The sequence below is a fragment of the Oxyura jamaicensis genome, chromosome 13 (assembly GCF_011077185.1).
Source record: "Oxyura jamaicensis isolate SHBP4307 breed ruddy duck chromosome 13, BPBGC_Ojam_1.0, whole genome shotgun sequence".
NCBI classification, from domain to species: Eukaryota; Metazoa; Chordata; class Aves; order Anseriformes; family Anatidae; genus Oxyura; species Oxyura jamaicensis.
In genome coordinates this window covers 18,852,512-18,867,264 of record NC_048905.1, presented here as the reverse complement: position 1 = coordinate 18,867,264, position 14,753 = coordinate 18,852,512, and the positions used below count along the sequence as shown (strand labels likewise).

The 14,753-nt window shown below is 39.0% G+C and overlaps 1 protein-coding gene across 2 annotated transcripts in view; it reads left to right on the top strand.

Moving 5' to 3' along the window:
* The first annotated feature begins 77 nt into the window (after positions 1–77).
* The window catches only part of LARS1 (leucyl-tRNA synthetase 1), a 29,150-nt gene continuing 14,474 nt past the window's right edge, over positions 78–14,753 (top strand). The window contains exons 1-19 of one of the 2 annotated variants that reach the window (XM_035338642.1): positions 78–93; positions 708–826; positions 2,373–2,460; positions 3,152–3,232; positions 3,665–3,805; positions 4,899–5,060; positions 5,728–5,840; positions 6,246–6,309; positions 6,835–6,902; positions 7,246–7,471; positions 8,785–8,872; positions 8,974–9,050; positions 9,751–9,804; positions 10,793–10,933; positions 11,705–11,782; positions 12,697–12,782; positions 12,870–12,935; positions 13,031–13,113; positions 13,778–13,916. In XM_035338642.1, coding sequence (XP_035194533.1) covers positions 88–93; positions 708–826; positions 2,373–2,460; positions 3,152–3,232; positions 3,665–3,805; positions 4,899–5,060; positions 5,728–5,840; positions 6,246–6,309; positions 6,835–6,902; positions 7,246–7,471; positions 8,785–8,872; positions 8,974–9,050; positions 9,751–9,804; positions 10,793–10,933; positions 11,705–11,782; positions 12,697–12,782; positions 12,870–12,935; positions 13,031–13,113; positions 13,778–13,916 — 1,880 coding nt within the window. In that variant the 5' untranslated portion in view covers positions 78–87. Of the gene's footprint in view, positions 94–707; positions 827–2,372; positions 2,461–3,151; positions 3,233–3,664; positions 3,806–4,898; positions 5,061–5,727; positions 5,841–6,245; positions 6,310–6,834; positions 6,903–7,245; positions 7,472–8,784; positions 8,873–8,973; positions 9,051–9,750; positions 9,805–10,792; positions 10,934–11,704; positions 11,783–12,696; positions 12,783–12,869; positions 12,936–13,030; positions 13,114–13,777; positions 13,917–14,753 lie in introns of those variants that run through there. The other variant, XM_035338641.1, reaches the window with a different exon arrangement.

The window sequence follows — 14,753 nt, the reverse complement described above, 5'->3', positions numbered from 1 at the left end:
CCCCCCCCCCGGTCCCGCCGGCTTGGTACGGCCCCGGCGCGTCACGGGGCGCGGCGCTGCCCCCCCGCCCCTCCTGTCTCCGGAAACATGGCGGTGAGCGGGGCGGGGAGCGGGGAGCGGGGCCGGGGCCGACACGGGGCTGCGGGGCTCCTTTGGCGGCAGCGGGGCCCGGGCCCGGGCTTGGGCCGCCCGCCCGCGGCCCGTGCGGGCCCTGCCGGGGACGGGGCTGTGAAGGAGAGCCGGGGGCCGTGTGCCGTGGGCAGCGCCCGCCTGGCGGCGGCAGCTGGAGCTGGGCAGCTCCGCGGTTCTTTGCTCGCGGGTGAAGCGCGGCCCCGTCCCGGCTCGGGCCTCCGTGGGCTGCGAGGTGCTGGAGAGGTAACGGGCGGTCGGTGAGGCGCCGCGTGGGTCTGCTGCGCTACTGCCCAGCCCCGGCCTGGGAAGGAGTTTGGCAGCCGGTGCTGTACGGGTCCGAGACGTTCCTGAAGGCCGGAGGATGCAGGTGGATGCAGGCCGGTGCTGGTATCGGCGGTGATTCCGGTGATGCTCCGTTGTGAGGTGATGCCGCGGTGTTACGGAGGCCAGGGAGATGCTCGCGAACACGCTCGGGTCGTGGCGCCCAGCAGAAGGGCTCTGGGAGCAGCCTGCTGCACGCTGTGTTTCTGCACTCGGTAACCTGGTCACCCAGACTGCTGTGCTTTGTTTCACAGGAACGTAAGGGGACAGCAAAAGTTGATTTCCTGAAGAAAATTGAAAAAGAGATTCAGCAGAAGTGGGATGATGAACGAGTCTTTGAGACAAATGCTTCGGATACGCAGAACCAGAAGAGGTATCGCTAGCCTTCTACAGGCTTCATCGTTACTTATCTGAAGTTTTTCTTTCCAGGGAACTTTTCTTCCATCAATATCCAGGGAGGGAGAAAGTGGCCTCCTTTGAAGTAATAGTGTTCTTCGGTCATCAGAAGGTTCTCACGCGTTAAGTTAGCATTTCCATAGCTGATGGCATGAAGTGGTGGTGAACACGTGTTGGCCAAGTTGCAGTAGGAAGAATAAAAGCTGGCCTCACGTTCCTTGGTAGTTTCAATACCATACAGGACTTTAAAAACAAGATTGCTTTTTGAGGTGTCTACGTTCTGATGTGTAGGAGCCTTTTTCAGTGTGATAAAGGAGTAGGAGGTCTTGACGCCCCCAGTCAGAAAGGATCTCTCCTCTGTCTGCGGTGTGCTAACTCAGGAGGCGTGTGCTTGCTCTGCTTCACTGAGAATAGAAAATTCTGTAACAAACACCTCGGTCCTGGTGTAGGCTAACCTGTTCTGCTTTGTGTATAAACGGACAAAGGCCAGGTGCGTGATCACTGCCATCACTCGGAGGTGCTGCAATTCGTTTTAGTGTACGAACTGTATTGAAGTTGTGTGACTCGATTGTTAGTCACAGAGCTTCAGTTTGCACCGCTCCTGTTGCGAGCTGCAGCTTCAGCAGTGTTGGTCTCAGGACTGCACAAATGGTGAATGACACATCTGCCCCTAAATGGGTCAGACAACTTGAATCCTAAATCTGGGAGGTATAATAAATGTGGTTATGTGGGTACACTTGTTAGTGTTGTAGAATTCTTTTTTGGCTTAAGAGAAACGTGGTCTGAAATTTAGGGTTGTAATTAATACTTAGTTTCTGACTGAAATTAAAGTGGTAGGTCGGTTTTACGATATTGAGCATGAGGGTAAAGGCAAGCCATGGAGTAGAGGTCATTGTGCAAAGGTGGAGGCAGAAATTTCAGATGTCCTAGATATCTAGAAATTATTTTAGATGTTTTCAGAGGTCAGGTTACGGTAACATGTATTCAAAATGCTGTGCAATAATACTGTTGTTGAATATTAAGTGATTGCTTACAGCGTACCACTAGTAAAGCTGAACTCAGACAGTGGGAGATTAAATTATTTCTGTAAGCCTTTGCAGTAGTTTGTTTACAGAATCAGGGTTAGAACTTCCTAACTTTGGAAGATAAGTCTCTTCAAAGTTTCTTTGTGATGTCAGTCTGAGTTTTTTCTTTTTAATATGATAAAATTTGTTAGTATAGCAGTGGTTTACGATCGAAGACTCATGATATTGCAAGAAAAAAAAGTATTTTAATGTCACTGTGAGCTGATAATATCGCAACATACCATGATGTTAACTGTATTATTTATGCTTCTTCTATGGCCCCCTGCTACCAAAACCTTGCTACATAAACCCACTACAGCACCAGAAGAAGCATATGAACCATATGCATCGAACCATACTTTGAAAGTGAGCACCTGTGTTGGGTCTGTCTGGGATGGAGTCACCTTTCAAAGTATGGTTCGATGTTTGTATGTTTCAATTCTTTGAATTTCTTTTCAGCAAAGGAAAGTACTTTGTTACTTTCCCTTACCCCTATATGAATGGACGACTTCACCTGGGACACGCGTTTTCTTTATCCAAATGTGAGGTAAAGTTTTCCATCATAATACCTTTAAAGGAGCTAATGCTGCTTTTGTAGTTACGTGCTAATTTTATAGTTAAATGTCAAGCTAACAGAATGCCTTGCTAATTACTTCATAGATTCAATAATGATGTATTCAAACTCCTTTTTTCATATTTCCGGAAGCAATATTGGTGGTTGAAAAGAAAGACTACATATCATTTTTTTCTTTTCCAATTTATTCTGGGAAACTATAATACAAGTGTTTCCTCTGGTTCTTCCTTCACATTTGCAGGTATTTTTAGGAGATGCTGCTTCCTACTGTTTCTTTAGTTGCTAATTAGCACAAACTTCACAAAGAACCTTATTGTCTTTTTTGTTTGTGAATACTGTGCTCCATTACCTGTGAGTTAGCAGGTTTTAGATACTAATGGATAGGATTCCACAAAGTTCATTTCTTCTTTGCATTCTTCACTAGTCAAAAACAGCCCCCTGAAAATCAGAAGACTTTGTGCTTAGGCAGCCAGTCAGTGGCAGACCCGGTAATAAAAAGTGTTTTTACCTTTTCTTACAATTAGCTTCTTAGATGTTGTTGGCTGCATTTGTTTCTTGTAGTAGCTTCATGTGGAAAAGGAATTACATTTACATTTTGGGAAGGGTGGTGATTTAGCCTTCTACCATTCTTGTTTCATGTGTTTCATTTTTCTGCTTCTTATAGTTTGCAACTGGGTATCAGCGGCTAAAGGGAAAGAGTTGTTTGTTCCCATTTGGTCTACACTGCACTGGGATGCCTATCAAGGTAAGAGTTACTGAGGGCTTCTTCTCATGCTTTCTATGTGTAAAGGTACTTGGAGCATTGACTACTGTCTGTCTGAAACATGATAGTAATTTATGCAAAAAATTATTAAGACAGTGTGATGTGGAACCTGAATTTGTAGTAAAGATGTGTTTTGTGCTTGAACTATGCAGTATGACGTTCTAGAAAATAAAATGCTTCAAAATTAAGTCCAAGTAGTTTTCTTTCATTTGCAAGGAAATCCTCACTGTAAGCATCATCCTGCCCTGGCAGGCTTTCTTTAAGTTGCAAGGTCTCCCAGAAGGTCATGCGATGTCCAGAAAAAGTTTGTGTTGTGGTAGAACAAACAGTGTTACCAGTAGAAACTGATCCTCGTCAGTTGCTTCAATCATAGCTACAGAAAAGTGCTGATAGTCTACCATTAACTCTATTTAGGCTTGTGCAGATAAGCTAAAAAGAGAAATGGAATTATATGGTTGCCCCCCTGAATTTCCTGATGAGGAGGAAGAGGAAGAAGAAAATTCTGGTAAAAAAGAAGAAGAGATTATCATCAAAGACAAAGCAAAAGGGAAAAAGGTAAAGTTCATTAAACAAGGACTCAGGGTTGGTAGCTGTGCTCACAGCTTCCAAGTATGCATCGTAGTTTGTTGTTCCTTCTACACGTACCTCAGAGGAGCCTGTGATAAAAATATTTTGATTGTTTTTTCAGGATAAGTTGGTCCTTTTAAGGTTGACTTGAAAAAAATGCATTTACTGCATGGTTCCAGAGATAGCGTTTTAATCCATGAAAACTTAAATGATACGCTGGTGCACTGTTTGATAGCCTCCTAAGAGAAATGAGATCATCCAGAGTAATATAATACTCCGAATGTTTTGCTGCACTGAGCATTCACAAACTATGAAATAACCCTGCTTTCTTAGCCGTAGGGGTTAGATGTGCTATTCTGAGTATTCTAGTGTAAGTACCCTAAGGAAAATCATTCAAAATATTGTGACTTACCTGATTTTTAAGAGATGTATGATTTGGGAGTATCACAAGGCAAGGAAAGAATCAAGTCCAGGAAAACTTCAGAAGTGTTCTAATGTGCATTATTTATTCCGAAGAGATTGTTGCAGTATAAGTATTAGACTGAGGATTCTGTCTGGTCTGCATCAACAGTAGATAGGATCTTGATTGCTCTTGCGGATAGTTCCAGTTGGGTAGAGACACAAGATCGCTGAAGGTCAATAGCTGGAAAAGTAGTATGAGCAAAGTACCAGCAGAAAAGGCTTTTGCTGCAAGGATTTAGTATAGGACCGCTCCACCTTTTCATGGTAAAAATATGCATTTGTTTAACCAGCACGTCAATTAACTGGCCATTTCTTGCCAGTTTCTCATGGCACAAACTTTTGGCAGATGTATCCTGATAAATCTAAGCAATTATCAGTTGAAAAGGGAGGGAGGGTACTAAATTGTGTATAGCTGAACATGAGCTAGGAAATGAAATACTGTGGATCAAACTATAGTTGTCTTCACTGTTTGTGAAAGGCAACTGGAATATTTATATTAACTTCTATATCTGGAAATAGAAACCACAATGTAAGTGGAGGGAAAAATGCGCTAGAGCATATGAAGGTATTGTCAATGTGAGAACGTGCAGTTTTCTTCTAATCACAATTGTCCTGTTAGAGTAAGGCTGCTGCCAAGACTGGGTCTTCCAAACACCAGTGGGGAATTATGAAGTCTTTGGGTCTATCTGATGAAGAAGTAATGGGTTTTTCTGAAGCTGAGCATTGGCTGGATTACTTCCCTCCCCTTGCTGTCCAGGATCTGAAAAGCATGGGATTGAAGGTAACTGTATGAAATCTAAAATTCAGTTGTGCAAGCAGCCATACTTGACTTGTTACTACATTTGTGGATGTGCTTCTTTTTCTTTGAGATCAGAGATTGTCTGCACTATACCAACATTATTCTACAAGTGTTTCCAGTTTCTATGAAATTATTCATTTAGCCTTTTAATAGTTTTGTGTGATCGGAGTGCTTTCTTGTATGGAGATTATACCCTATGCGTTGATCACAACTCAAAACAATTGAATCAAGGAATTAGGACTTTAATTTTTTTTTTTTTCCATATTAGTTAACTGTTCTGTAGTCAATAATGATGGAAGAATAACGATGCGATATTTAGTAAAGATGCTTGTTCTACTGACAGTGCATTTTTAAAAAATAAAGATGGCTAGATTATGAAACATGGTAGTGCTGAAATTTAGCTTGAGCGATTAGTTGGAACTACTACAATATCTCTTAAAAATCACGTTCAGCACACAGGACCTTGAGTCTTTAACATGTCAGCTCTGAAAGACCAAGCACATGCACATTGCTCCCTTAGTATGATATGTACTTGCAATATGTTTTTGGAGAAAAGTGTCTTTTTTCGTTTTAAAGTTATGGTTTTAGTGGAATTCAAATTTCCTTGAATTTCTTTATTTACTTACTAGAAACTGTTACACATTTTCAGGTGGATTGGAGGCGTTCTTTCATTACCACAGATGTTAACCCTTATTATGATTCCTTTGTACGATGGCAATTCCTTACCTTAAGAGAAAGAAATAAGATTAAGTTTGGGAAACGGTAAGCCTGCCATGAGTTTGTGAGTTTGGATGAACTCAGCTTTACAAATGTGGAGCCCTGTGAAATGTCTCTAGAACTTGCCTGTGTCTCAAATTAAACTACAATCTTTTTATTTCAAATGCCCTATAGACATTGTAACATGGTGTGTTTATTGTGCTAGCTGCGTTTGTGAAATAATGTCCCCGTGTTTTAGTTTGACAGCAGATGCCAACTCAAAGCAAAGTAAGGTCAATACTGAAAGCTCTGGCAAAAACGTACTGACGGCAGTGGAAACAGAGGCAAAATCTGAAAATACCATTTAGGGAATCTCCCTTTTGATAAGGAGCTTTTTTTTTCTTCTCTTCATCTATAGATCATTGTATTTACTACTAAATGAACATATCCTTTTTTTTTTTTTTTTTTTAGATACACAATTTATTCTCCAAAAGATGGACAGCCTTGCATGGATCACGACAGGCAAACAGGAGAGGTAATATTTTTAGTTGACATTTTTGCTGCTGCTTATGGTTCTTAAATACTGAATGGAAAAAATGTATCTTGGTCAAATGTATTTTGTACATACTGAACTATCTGTTCTCAGCTGTCAGTACCTGTGAAAATTGAATGAACTCCACTTTTGAGAATACTTATCCTGAACTATGGGTGTTGTTTTCCACTGTAGCTATTTTCTGTGACTATCTGGCAATTTGTGCCACCAACATCACTACAGCATATCATTGTCTATTTGTTAAAACAAAACAAATAAGCTTTTGTTATGTTGCTGAGACAGTTGCTGTCATGAGTAAATTTTTAGACAGGAATAAAATAGAACCTCTCTCTTCAGACTGCGTTTTATTAATCAGCCATTTGTATCAATAGAAATATGATTTTCTTTAAGAAACAACCGCTGTTTTAAACAGCGTTTGTGTTAGGTTACTTCAGAATAGAATTTATTTTCTTTACTGCCTGAGTCAACTTCATATACTGATGGGTGCATTGTTTATGTCAACTGTAGGGTGTTGGACCTCAAGAATATACTCTAATAAAAATGAAGGTGTTAGATCCTTACCCAGCAAAGTTAAGGTAGGTCTTGAATTCATAATGGCAAATAACTTCCATCTTACAGACAGAAGTAACCATTAAATTAGTCTGTTTTACCTAATGCAGAATTTAATTTTGTAGTGTTATTTCTGTTATGCAAAGACTTGGTCTCTGTTTTGAGCTGCCATGTTCGCTAATCAGTGTGGAACACAAATTGGGAGTTCAAAAACAAAGTTAAATTAAGAGCCCCACAAAGAAGCTAATGAGCCACTTTCATCCCTTAGGAAATGTTACTTACAGTTCATACTAGCTTAAGAGCACGTTTTGTATTACCCTGAATGTTTTTATTTTGGTGACTTATAAAATACTTTTTTCCCCCCCCCAGTGGCTTAAGAGGAAAAAATATCTTCTTGGTGGCTGCTACGCTCAGACCAGAGACCATGTTTGGACAGACTAACTGCTGGGTTCGCCCAGATATGAAGTACATCGGCTTTGAAACTGTGAATGGGGATATTTTTATCTGTACACAAAGAGCTGCCAGGAACATGTCCTACCAGGGCTTTACAAAAGATAATGGAGTCGTACCTGTTGTCAAGGAACTGATGGGAGAAGTAAGCATCTTGCAGCTCGTGGGCCAGGTTTATCTACTCCTGTGATGCTTATACTTAGAAAGGTGGTTGTAGAATTCTGCTTATAAAGGAAATAGAGGAACTACAGAAAAATCTGAGTGTTAAGTAACTTGAAAAAAAAAAAAAAAAGCCAAACAGCTTGTTTGGCAGCTACTATTACATTTGGGAGATTAACCAGATGTACTATCTCGTTGACAAATGCATTACCGTTGCCTTAGCATTACTGATGAATGATTTAAGTAGCATTTTTGTGCGTGCTGGAAAGAGTGATGACTTCTCTGTGCTAGGAATGGAAAAAGAAGAAAAGTAATAGCTGTAAAGTAATAGCTGTAAGGTATATGGAAAAAAACCTGGTGCTGAAGCTTCCATCTTTGTGAATACAGCTTTCTTAGTTTTATAGTAGAATGTTAGTTTTTGATATTTACAGAGAACAGAAATTAAAGGGTAGTAAAAACATGGTTAGTGGCATTTGTTCATCCTAATCCAGAGTACCTTCATACTGTTTACATTATTTGATCTTTATTCACTAAAACTTCTTTCCATCCTTCTTAATCCTGCTTTGCGTTAAGTAGAAAGTACACGTTTTGTTTCTTCATTAGTATATATGATATGAATCCAAGCAAATTAGAGAGGGAGAATACAGCTGCAGCACCTAGACTACCTCGTCAGTGCATAAGTCTTGACAATATACTTTTACTGCCTTTAGTTTAATCTAGCCTTTGAAAGTGATTAGCTAATTCTTATAAAAAAGAATACAGAATAGGTTGAGTTGGAAGGGACCTACAAAGGTCATTGAGCCCAACTGTCAGACTACTTTGGGGCTGACCCAAAGTTAAAGCATATCATTAAAAGCACGATCCAAACACCTTTTGGCTGACACCTCATGCCTGTCCATGTCCACCTCTCTAGGAAGCCTGTTGCAGTGTCTGCCTACCCTCTCGGTAGTGTCTTGATGCTGATGTGATCAAAATACTTGGACGCAAACTGTTTTCCTGCTTCTTTTCTTTTTCCAGATCTAGACTTTCTATTCCAGTAATTTTGCTTTGCTCTGAATTATTTTGTCTATATTATCTGCTATTTGAGTTTTTGACTAGTAAATAGTCCATGTATTATCTCAAATGGTACGCAGATGCTTTTCTTATGTACTTCCTCCTTGTCTAACAATACATGTAGTTAATTTGTTTATAATACGTTAGGAATGCCAGCAAGTTTAAAATAACATCAGCAAGAAGAGCTTACTCAGCTAGACTGAAAAAGTGCTGTTTATAATAATTCTGTTCTTTTGCCCCATGTAGGAGATTCTTGGCGCTGCACTTTCTGCACCTCTCACCACCTACAAAGTTATATATGCTCTTCCCATGCTCACAATCAAGGAAGATAAAGGTAACGTTGCAACAGCTTCTTGCCTAAGGCTGTTTGGTGCACACAGTACATTCAGTATGTTGACTAATCTTTTTATCTGTTTTATCTTTTTCTTTGTCAAGGAACCGGAGTGGTAACAAGTGTCCCTTCTGATTCTCCAGATGATATTGCAGCCCTGAGAGATTTGAAAAAAAAACAGGTCTGTCTCTTACCTGAACCACTTCTATTTCCTTTCCAGAGCATGGAGCGACAAAAGTGGATATCCAGTGGGTAAAATGACACTCCCTTTGGTTGTAGTTCTGCCATCTCGAACTTCACATCAAAGTAGTTAATAAAATAAAACCAGCTGAGATCAGCAAAGTTTTTATTCTTGGTCTTCAAGGAGGCTTTTGAATATGAATGATGTCACTTCTGTATCTTAACATGCAAAGAAGAGTGTCAGTGAAATGGAAATAATTTCCTGTTGTGAAAATAACTTCCAGAGATGAGAACTCTGTGTGAATTCAAAATTTCAAATGAATTTCAGCTACCTAGAGTAGCTGTTGCTATCACAGCTTCAGAAGGGCATCAGTGTCTAAACAGGTGTCCACTGGCTGTTGAAGTTCCATTCTACTCAGCTCTAGTGTGGCTTTTTCCATCTTAGAAGTGTATACATTTACAATGTATACATTTACTTTTTTATCCACTTAAAAATGTATACATTTATAAGTACATGTATACATTTCACTAGCTTGAAAATGAGCCAGGGATTAAAGTCAGGTGCGAGAAATGGTGAGCATGCAAAGAAGCATTTTTGTCTGCTTTATAGTAAAATACTATGTACAGGAAAGGCATTAAAAACCTTCAAAGATAGAAAAGTTTACTTCTATTCATGTTGTGTTTTTTTCTGACTTTCAAAGGCTTTGAGAGTGAAGTATGGCATTAAAGATGAAATGGTCCTGCCGTTTGAACCGGTGAGTACACCCAAATGTGTGCATCTGCAGTACGCGTGGCTTTGTATTCACTGATGAGAAACGTGCCAGAAATGCCTGCCTCTCTCAGAATATCTATCTGATTTCTCCCGAACTTCTAGTTTTCAGATGACAGAGGTTGAAAGTTTAATGTTTTCATGTTTTGTTATAGTTGTAATATTTGGTCTGTTAGGGTTTGCAGTCAAGATTTATTATTCTGTGCTATACCAGAGTTAAATAAAAGTACTCGTTTTTGTGGAAATTACTGTTTTGGAGAAAGTGCATCATTATATTTATAACCTATTGGTTGGTTAAAATTTAAAATAATTATCTTGCCTTCAAGGCTGCCTCTGTTCTGTGCAAAGGGCTGAAGTCCCTTCCTATTAACACAGACTCATGGCTGAATCAGTTTTCATTGGAAAACAGGTGATGGGTAAAGCCATCCCAACATTCTGTATTACCCCTGCTTCCTTCCACAGGCTACCTTCAGTGCTGGTACAACTTGGTGCTGGCATGATGTGAGGAGATAAAACTGGGTTATTTTTTGTGGGAGGGCAGATCAGAAGTCCCAGCAGGGACTGCCAAGAATTCTTGAGCTGATGAGTGGAATTGCACTGATAGTGGTAAACGGCTTTGTAACTTGATTACTAATAGATGCTGCAAATCTACACACAGAGTAGCGCAGCATGGTACAGGTTGGCCCTTGCCTTAGCAGCTGCTTCTGCTGTCATTAGGGCCATTTAATACTGCTTTTTGCCAAGATATCACGCAGCTCAAACACTTTCTAAGTAATAACCATGTCTTGTTTCCCTTCCTGATCTTTGGTTCAAACTCATGTTAGCCTAGGGCCTGCAAATCAAGCAAAATATTGCCTCCTGTTCAGTGCATCACTTCTTGTGAAGTATATCAAATCTAGAAGACAAATCCTTGTGTAGATATTACATTGAGATAATTTGAAGTCAATATGTGATGCTGTTTTGTTAATTCTCAGGTGCCCATCATTGAAATCCCAGGGTATGGAAACCTTTGTGCTCCATCAGTCTGTGATGAGCTCAAAATACAGAGCCAGAACGACAGAGAGAAACTTGCTGAGGCCAAGGAGAGAGTATACCTGAAAGGATTTTATGAAGGAGTAAGTAATAAAAGATTTGGCTTAGTTTGACTGGGAGAAAAAAAAATCATGGGGCAAGGTAAATAAATTAATAATAATTAAAAAATAATGATTAATAATAATCAAATAATTATAATTATATTTACTATTAATTATTAATGTATAATACTATTTATTATTAAATATAATAGTCATTATAATAATAATGATAATTAAAATAATAAAAAAACAGCAGTAAAGATGGAGGTTTTTTTTTTTTTTCAAGAGTCCTTTTTTCATTAAGAATTCTTCTGCAGTTGCATTCTACAGTTGGAGGAGTTGTGTAGAAATTAAGAAAGAGAACAGAGAAATGGATGAATACAAGTTGAGGCTCATAATTTGGTTTCTTAGCAAGTGGTCACATTAAAGAATTGATCAATTTTTTTGAAGTATTGATTTGGAAACTGATAGGAAAAGATGGCAATATATCTATTTTTTGTCTCTACTTGTGTAGTGGGTTACTCTGATGTAATCCTCAGCTGTTTTCTTCTAAGCTGGAAGGAATTTGCTGTTCTTACTAGCTATGTGGGGTAGCCTATACGCATGCCAACATGTATACAACTTTGTTTTAGGTAAAGAAGAATATCTATTAAATAAAACCAACCAACCAAACAAAAAACAAACCAACAAACACCCTGAAAGCTTGATTCCTATTTGTGCATGTCAAAAATCCAGTAATAGCTATTTATTTATTAGAAATAAAAGACTTACTGCACCTGTTTCTTCTTAATTTAAAAACAATTCTCTTTACAGGTAATGTTGGTAGATGGATACAAAGGACAAAAAGTTCAAGATGTCAAGAAAAATATTCAGAAGATGATGGTGGATAATGTATGTCATAGAATGCAGACAGCTTCTTCTAAGTCATCCGTTTTCTGTTTTTTCACAATAACAGTCTCCAAAGAAACCTCTCTTTTGTTCTGCTATCCTCTTAATTGTTGTTAGGTTAGCTACAGAGTATATGCTACTGCTCAAATTGCTTGTGTTCTTTGGTTAAGTGGGATGAATAGCTTAAGCAGAGACATCTCATTCCCTGCTTCATCCCATCACCTTGTCTAGGAAATATTTTGGTCTGATTTTCATCTTTGACATAGCTGTGAAGATACTGAAAGTATCGGATCTGAACTTACAGGCTTTTACAAGTAAAAGTAAAGGATAAACACACCATTTCTGGGTGGACTCATCAAGCAGAGGAGAAAGAGCAAGTGAACAATGATTGTAATTTCTCTAAGATTTTCCCAGTGAGGACTGGAAGTGAGAGGCATCTGTTACTTTGTCAGTATTTGCTTGTCATTGCAGCATTGCTATGTTCAGCTTATAACACTTTATGCTGTTTCATCCTGTATCAGAATATATAGTTGGTGAAGGAGGAATTAAAGCTCACCATTCTATTTTTCTTTGCCTTCCCAACCTCATGTGTTTGTATTTTTTTTTTTTTTAATTTTTATTTTTGCTTCTGTACTCCTTTTCATAATGAAAGGAGACACTCTTCACATAATTATGTGAACTGACACATCTAGGAGGTACATAGTCAAATATTATCCTTATTTTACTGAAGCAAATAACTGAGGCAGAGGGCCAGGGGAGTTTTGAAGGCCATGCATGCAATAAATGCTGTAAAACAAATTAGAATAAAGATGATGGTTTTTAGATGTGAGGGTTTTCAAGGTTCTGCTAAGTTAGCTTTGTTGCCCTTTATCTTAGCTTTATTGCTCTTTTAGGTGTATAATGATCTCTTCCCATAGGATGAAGCCATGATTTATATGGAACCTGAGAAACAAGTTATATCAAGGTCTGCTGATGAATGTGTCGTGGCCCTTTGTGACCAGTGGTAAGTAAAGCTGTAGTTAAAGCATTACTGTCAAGTTATATCCAACTTGTTGATTGCTTTGTTACAATAAACTTTTCCTGGCTGTAGGTATTTAGATTATGGTGAAGTGGACTGGAAGAAACAGGCATCAGAGTGCTTGAAACATCTAGAGACGTAAGTTATAAAAGCGGATGTAGAGAGGAGTGATTGTTTGCTGGTGGTTCTAAGAAGACTGAGAGGAGTGATTAGTAATAGCTTATTTCCTACAGGTTTTGCGAAGAGACTAGGAGAAATTTTGAAGCTACTTTAGGATGGCTACAAGAGCATGCATGCTCAAGGACGTATGGGTTAGGTAAGCAAAAAACTGACTTGCTCACTCATTGCTTCGTGAGCATTGTACTCATTACTTCATTTGGAAGGCTGAAGTGTACCTTAGATCCAAAATGGTATAGTTAAATCTGTTCTACATTTATCCAATTTAAATCTTGACATACGATCCCAGAGAAGGCACCCTTTATCTTGTAAACTCATGGGGATAGGGGTGATCTCTCTGGCTTTTTTTTTTTTTTTTTTTTTTTTTTTTTTTTGACTGGGCAACTGATTTGAAAGGAGTCTTAGCAGAAGGGACTCATTCCATTTCTTGGGTGTTCTCCTCAAATGATGACTAGGCTTTGGCATGTGTAGCCTGCAAGATGTGAAAGCGGGTGCAGCTTGACATGGGACAGCTATTATAACTGCATTATAATCTGCAACAAAATAATCATGAATTAAAATTTGTTTGTCAGTTGAGTTAAGATGCTGGCTACAAAAATGGCAAGTATTTTCTCTTGAATAAAATTTTCAAATGCACAGATTGTTTTTAAAGGATTTTTAAATGTGTAAGCATGAGTACTTGCAGGAGAACGATTCCGCTAAAAGTCATGAACTGCTTATGTATGCTTGAATGTCTTGCTTGTTAGACCTGCAAGTAGGGATGATACTGGCTGTGTCTGATACCTGGCTTCCATCTCTTCCAGGTACCCGTTTGCCTTGGGATGAGCAGTGGCTGATAGAGTCTCTCTCTGACTCAACTATCTACATGGCCTATTACACAGTTGCTCATCTGTTACAAGGAGGGAACCTGAGGGGCCAGGGAGAATCTCCTCTAGGCATTAGGTAAGGAGAGTGAATCACTGAATTTGCGCGTTTAATTTTGTCCTCTTCTGAATTGTTCTTGACAAAGACTTGCCAAGCAGGCTGATTTGCTTTTGTGCTTAAAAAGCATTATTGTCAAAACTTAACTTACTTGTTAGATAAGTTGTAGTAATTCTGTAGAGAAATACAAAGGAAAAAGGGAAGTAATACTGTGGCCAGAGAGAGGGAAGGAATGTACTTGAGAGCAGAACCTCTCCTGTGTTCGAACCTCTCTAACTACAGAGGGGTTACCTACATCCTAGTAGTGTCTGGGAACAAACTTTGAAGTGACCATCCTTAGCACTGAATTATGGATTTGATGTATGTAACTAAGTACTTAAAATTACATTGTGCTTTACGTGAGTAGGTACATCTTTCTTTTCAGTATTAGCAAATACATTTTTTTTTTTTAATGAAGACTAACTCTGTGGTGTACAGTAAGTAAGGGAGTCATGGCACATCGTGTCATTCATCATTCAGATACAACAATCTTTAGCACCAAACACAGAAATGAAGTCACAGCGCACAACAGTAACTTAAAGCATAGAGCAGTAACCACCAGAGCTAACGCAGAAAACTGGTGCATATAAGGCTATTCTGAACTGGTGGTATTGTCTGTCATTTGAACTGTTTAATATGTGCAAAAGTAGTTTGGATTCAGAGGGTTTTTTCCTCTTTGCATAATGCAGGGCCAAAGCACCTTAGCAGATGTTTGAAGATGGTGGATGTAGATTTGACATTATTTAATTTGAAATGCTTTCAGGTAGTATACGGTAGACTCCAGTGAAATTCTAAGAAGCTAGGAATAAAAAACTATGT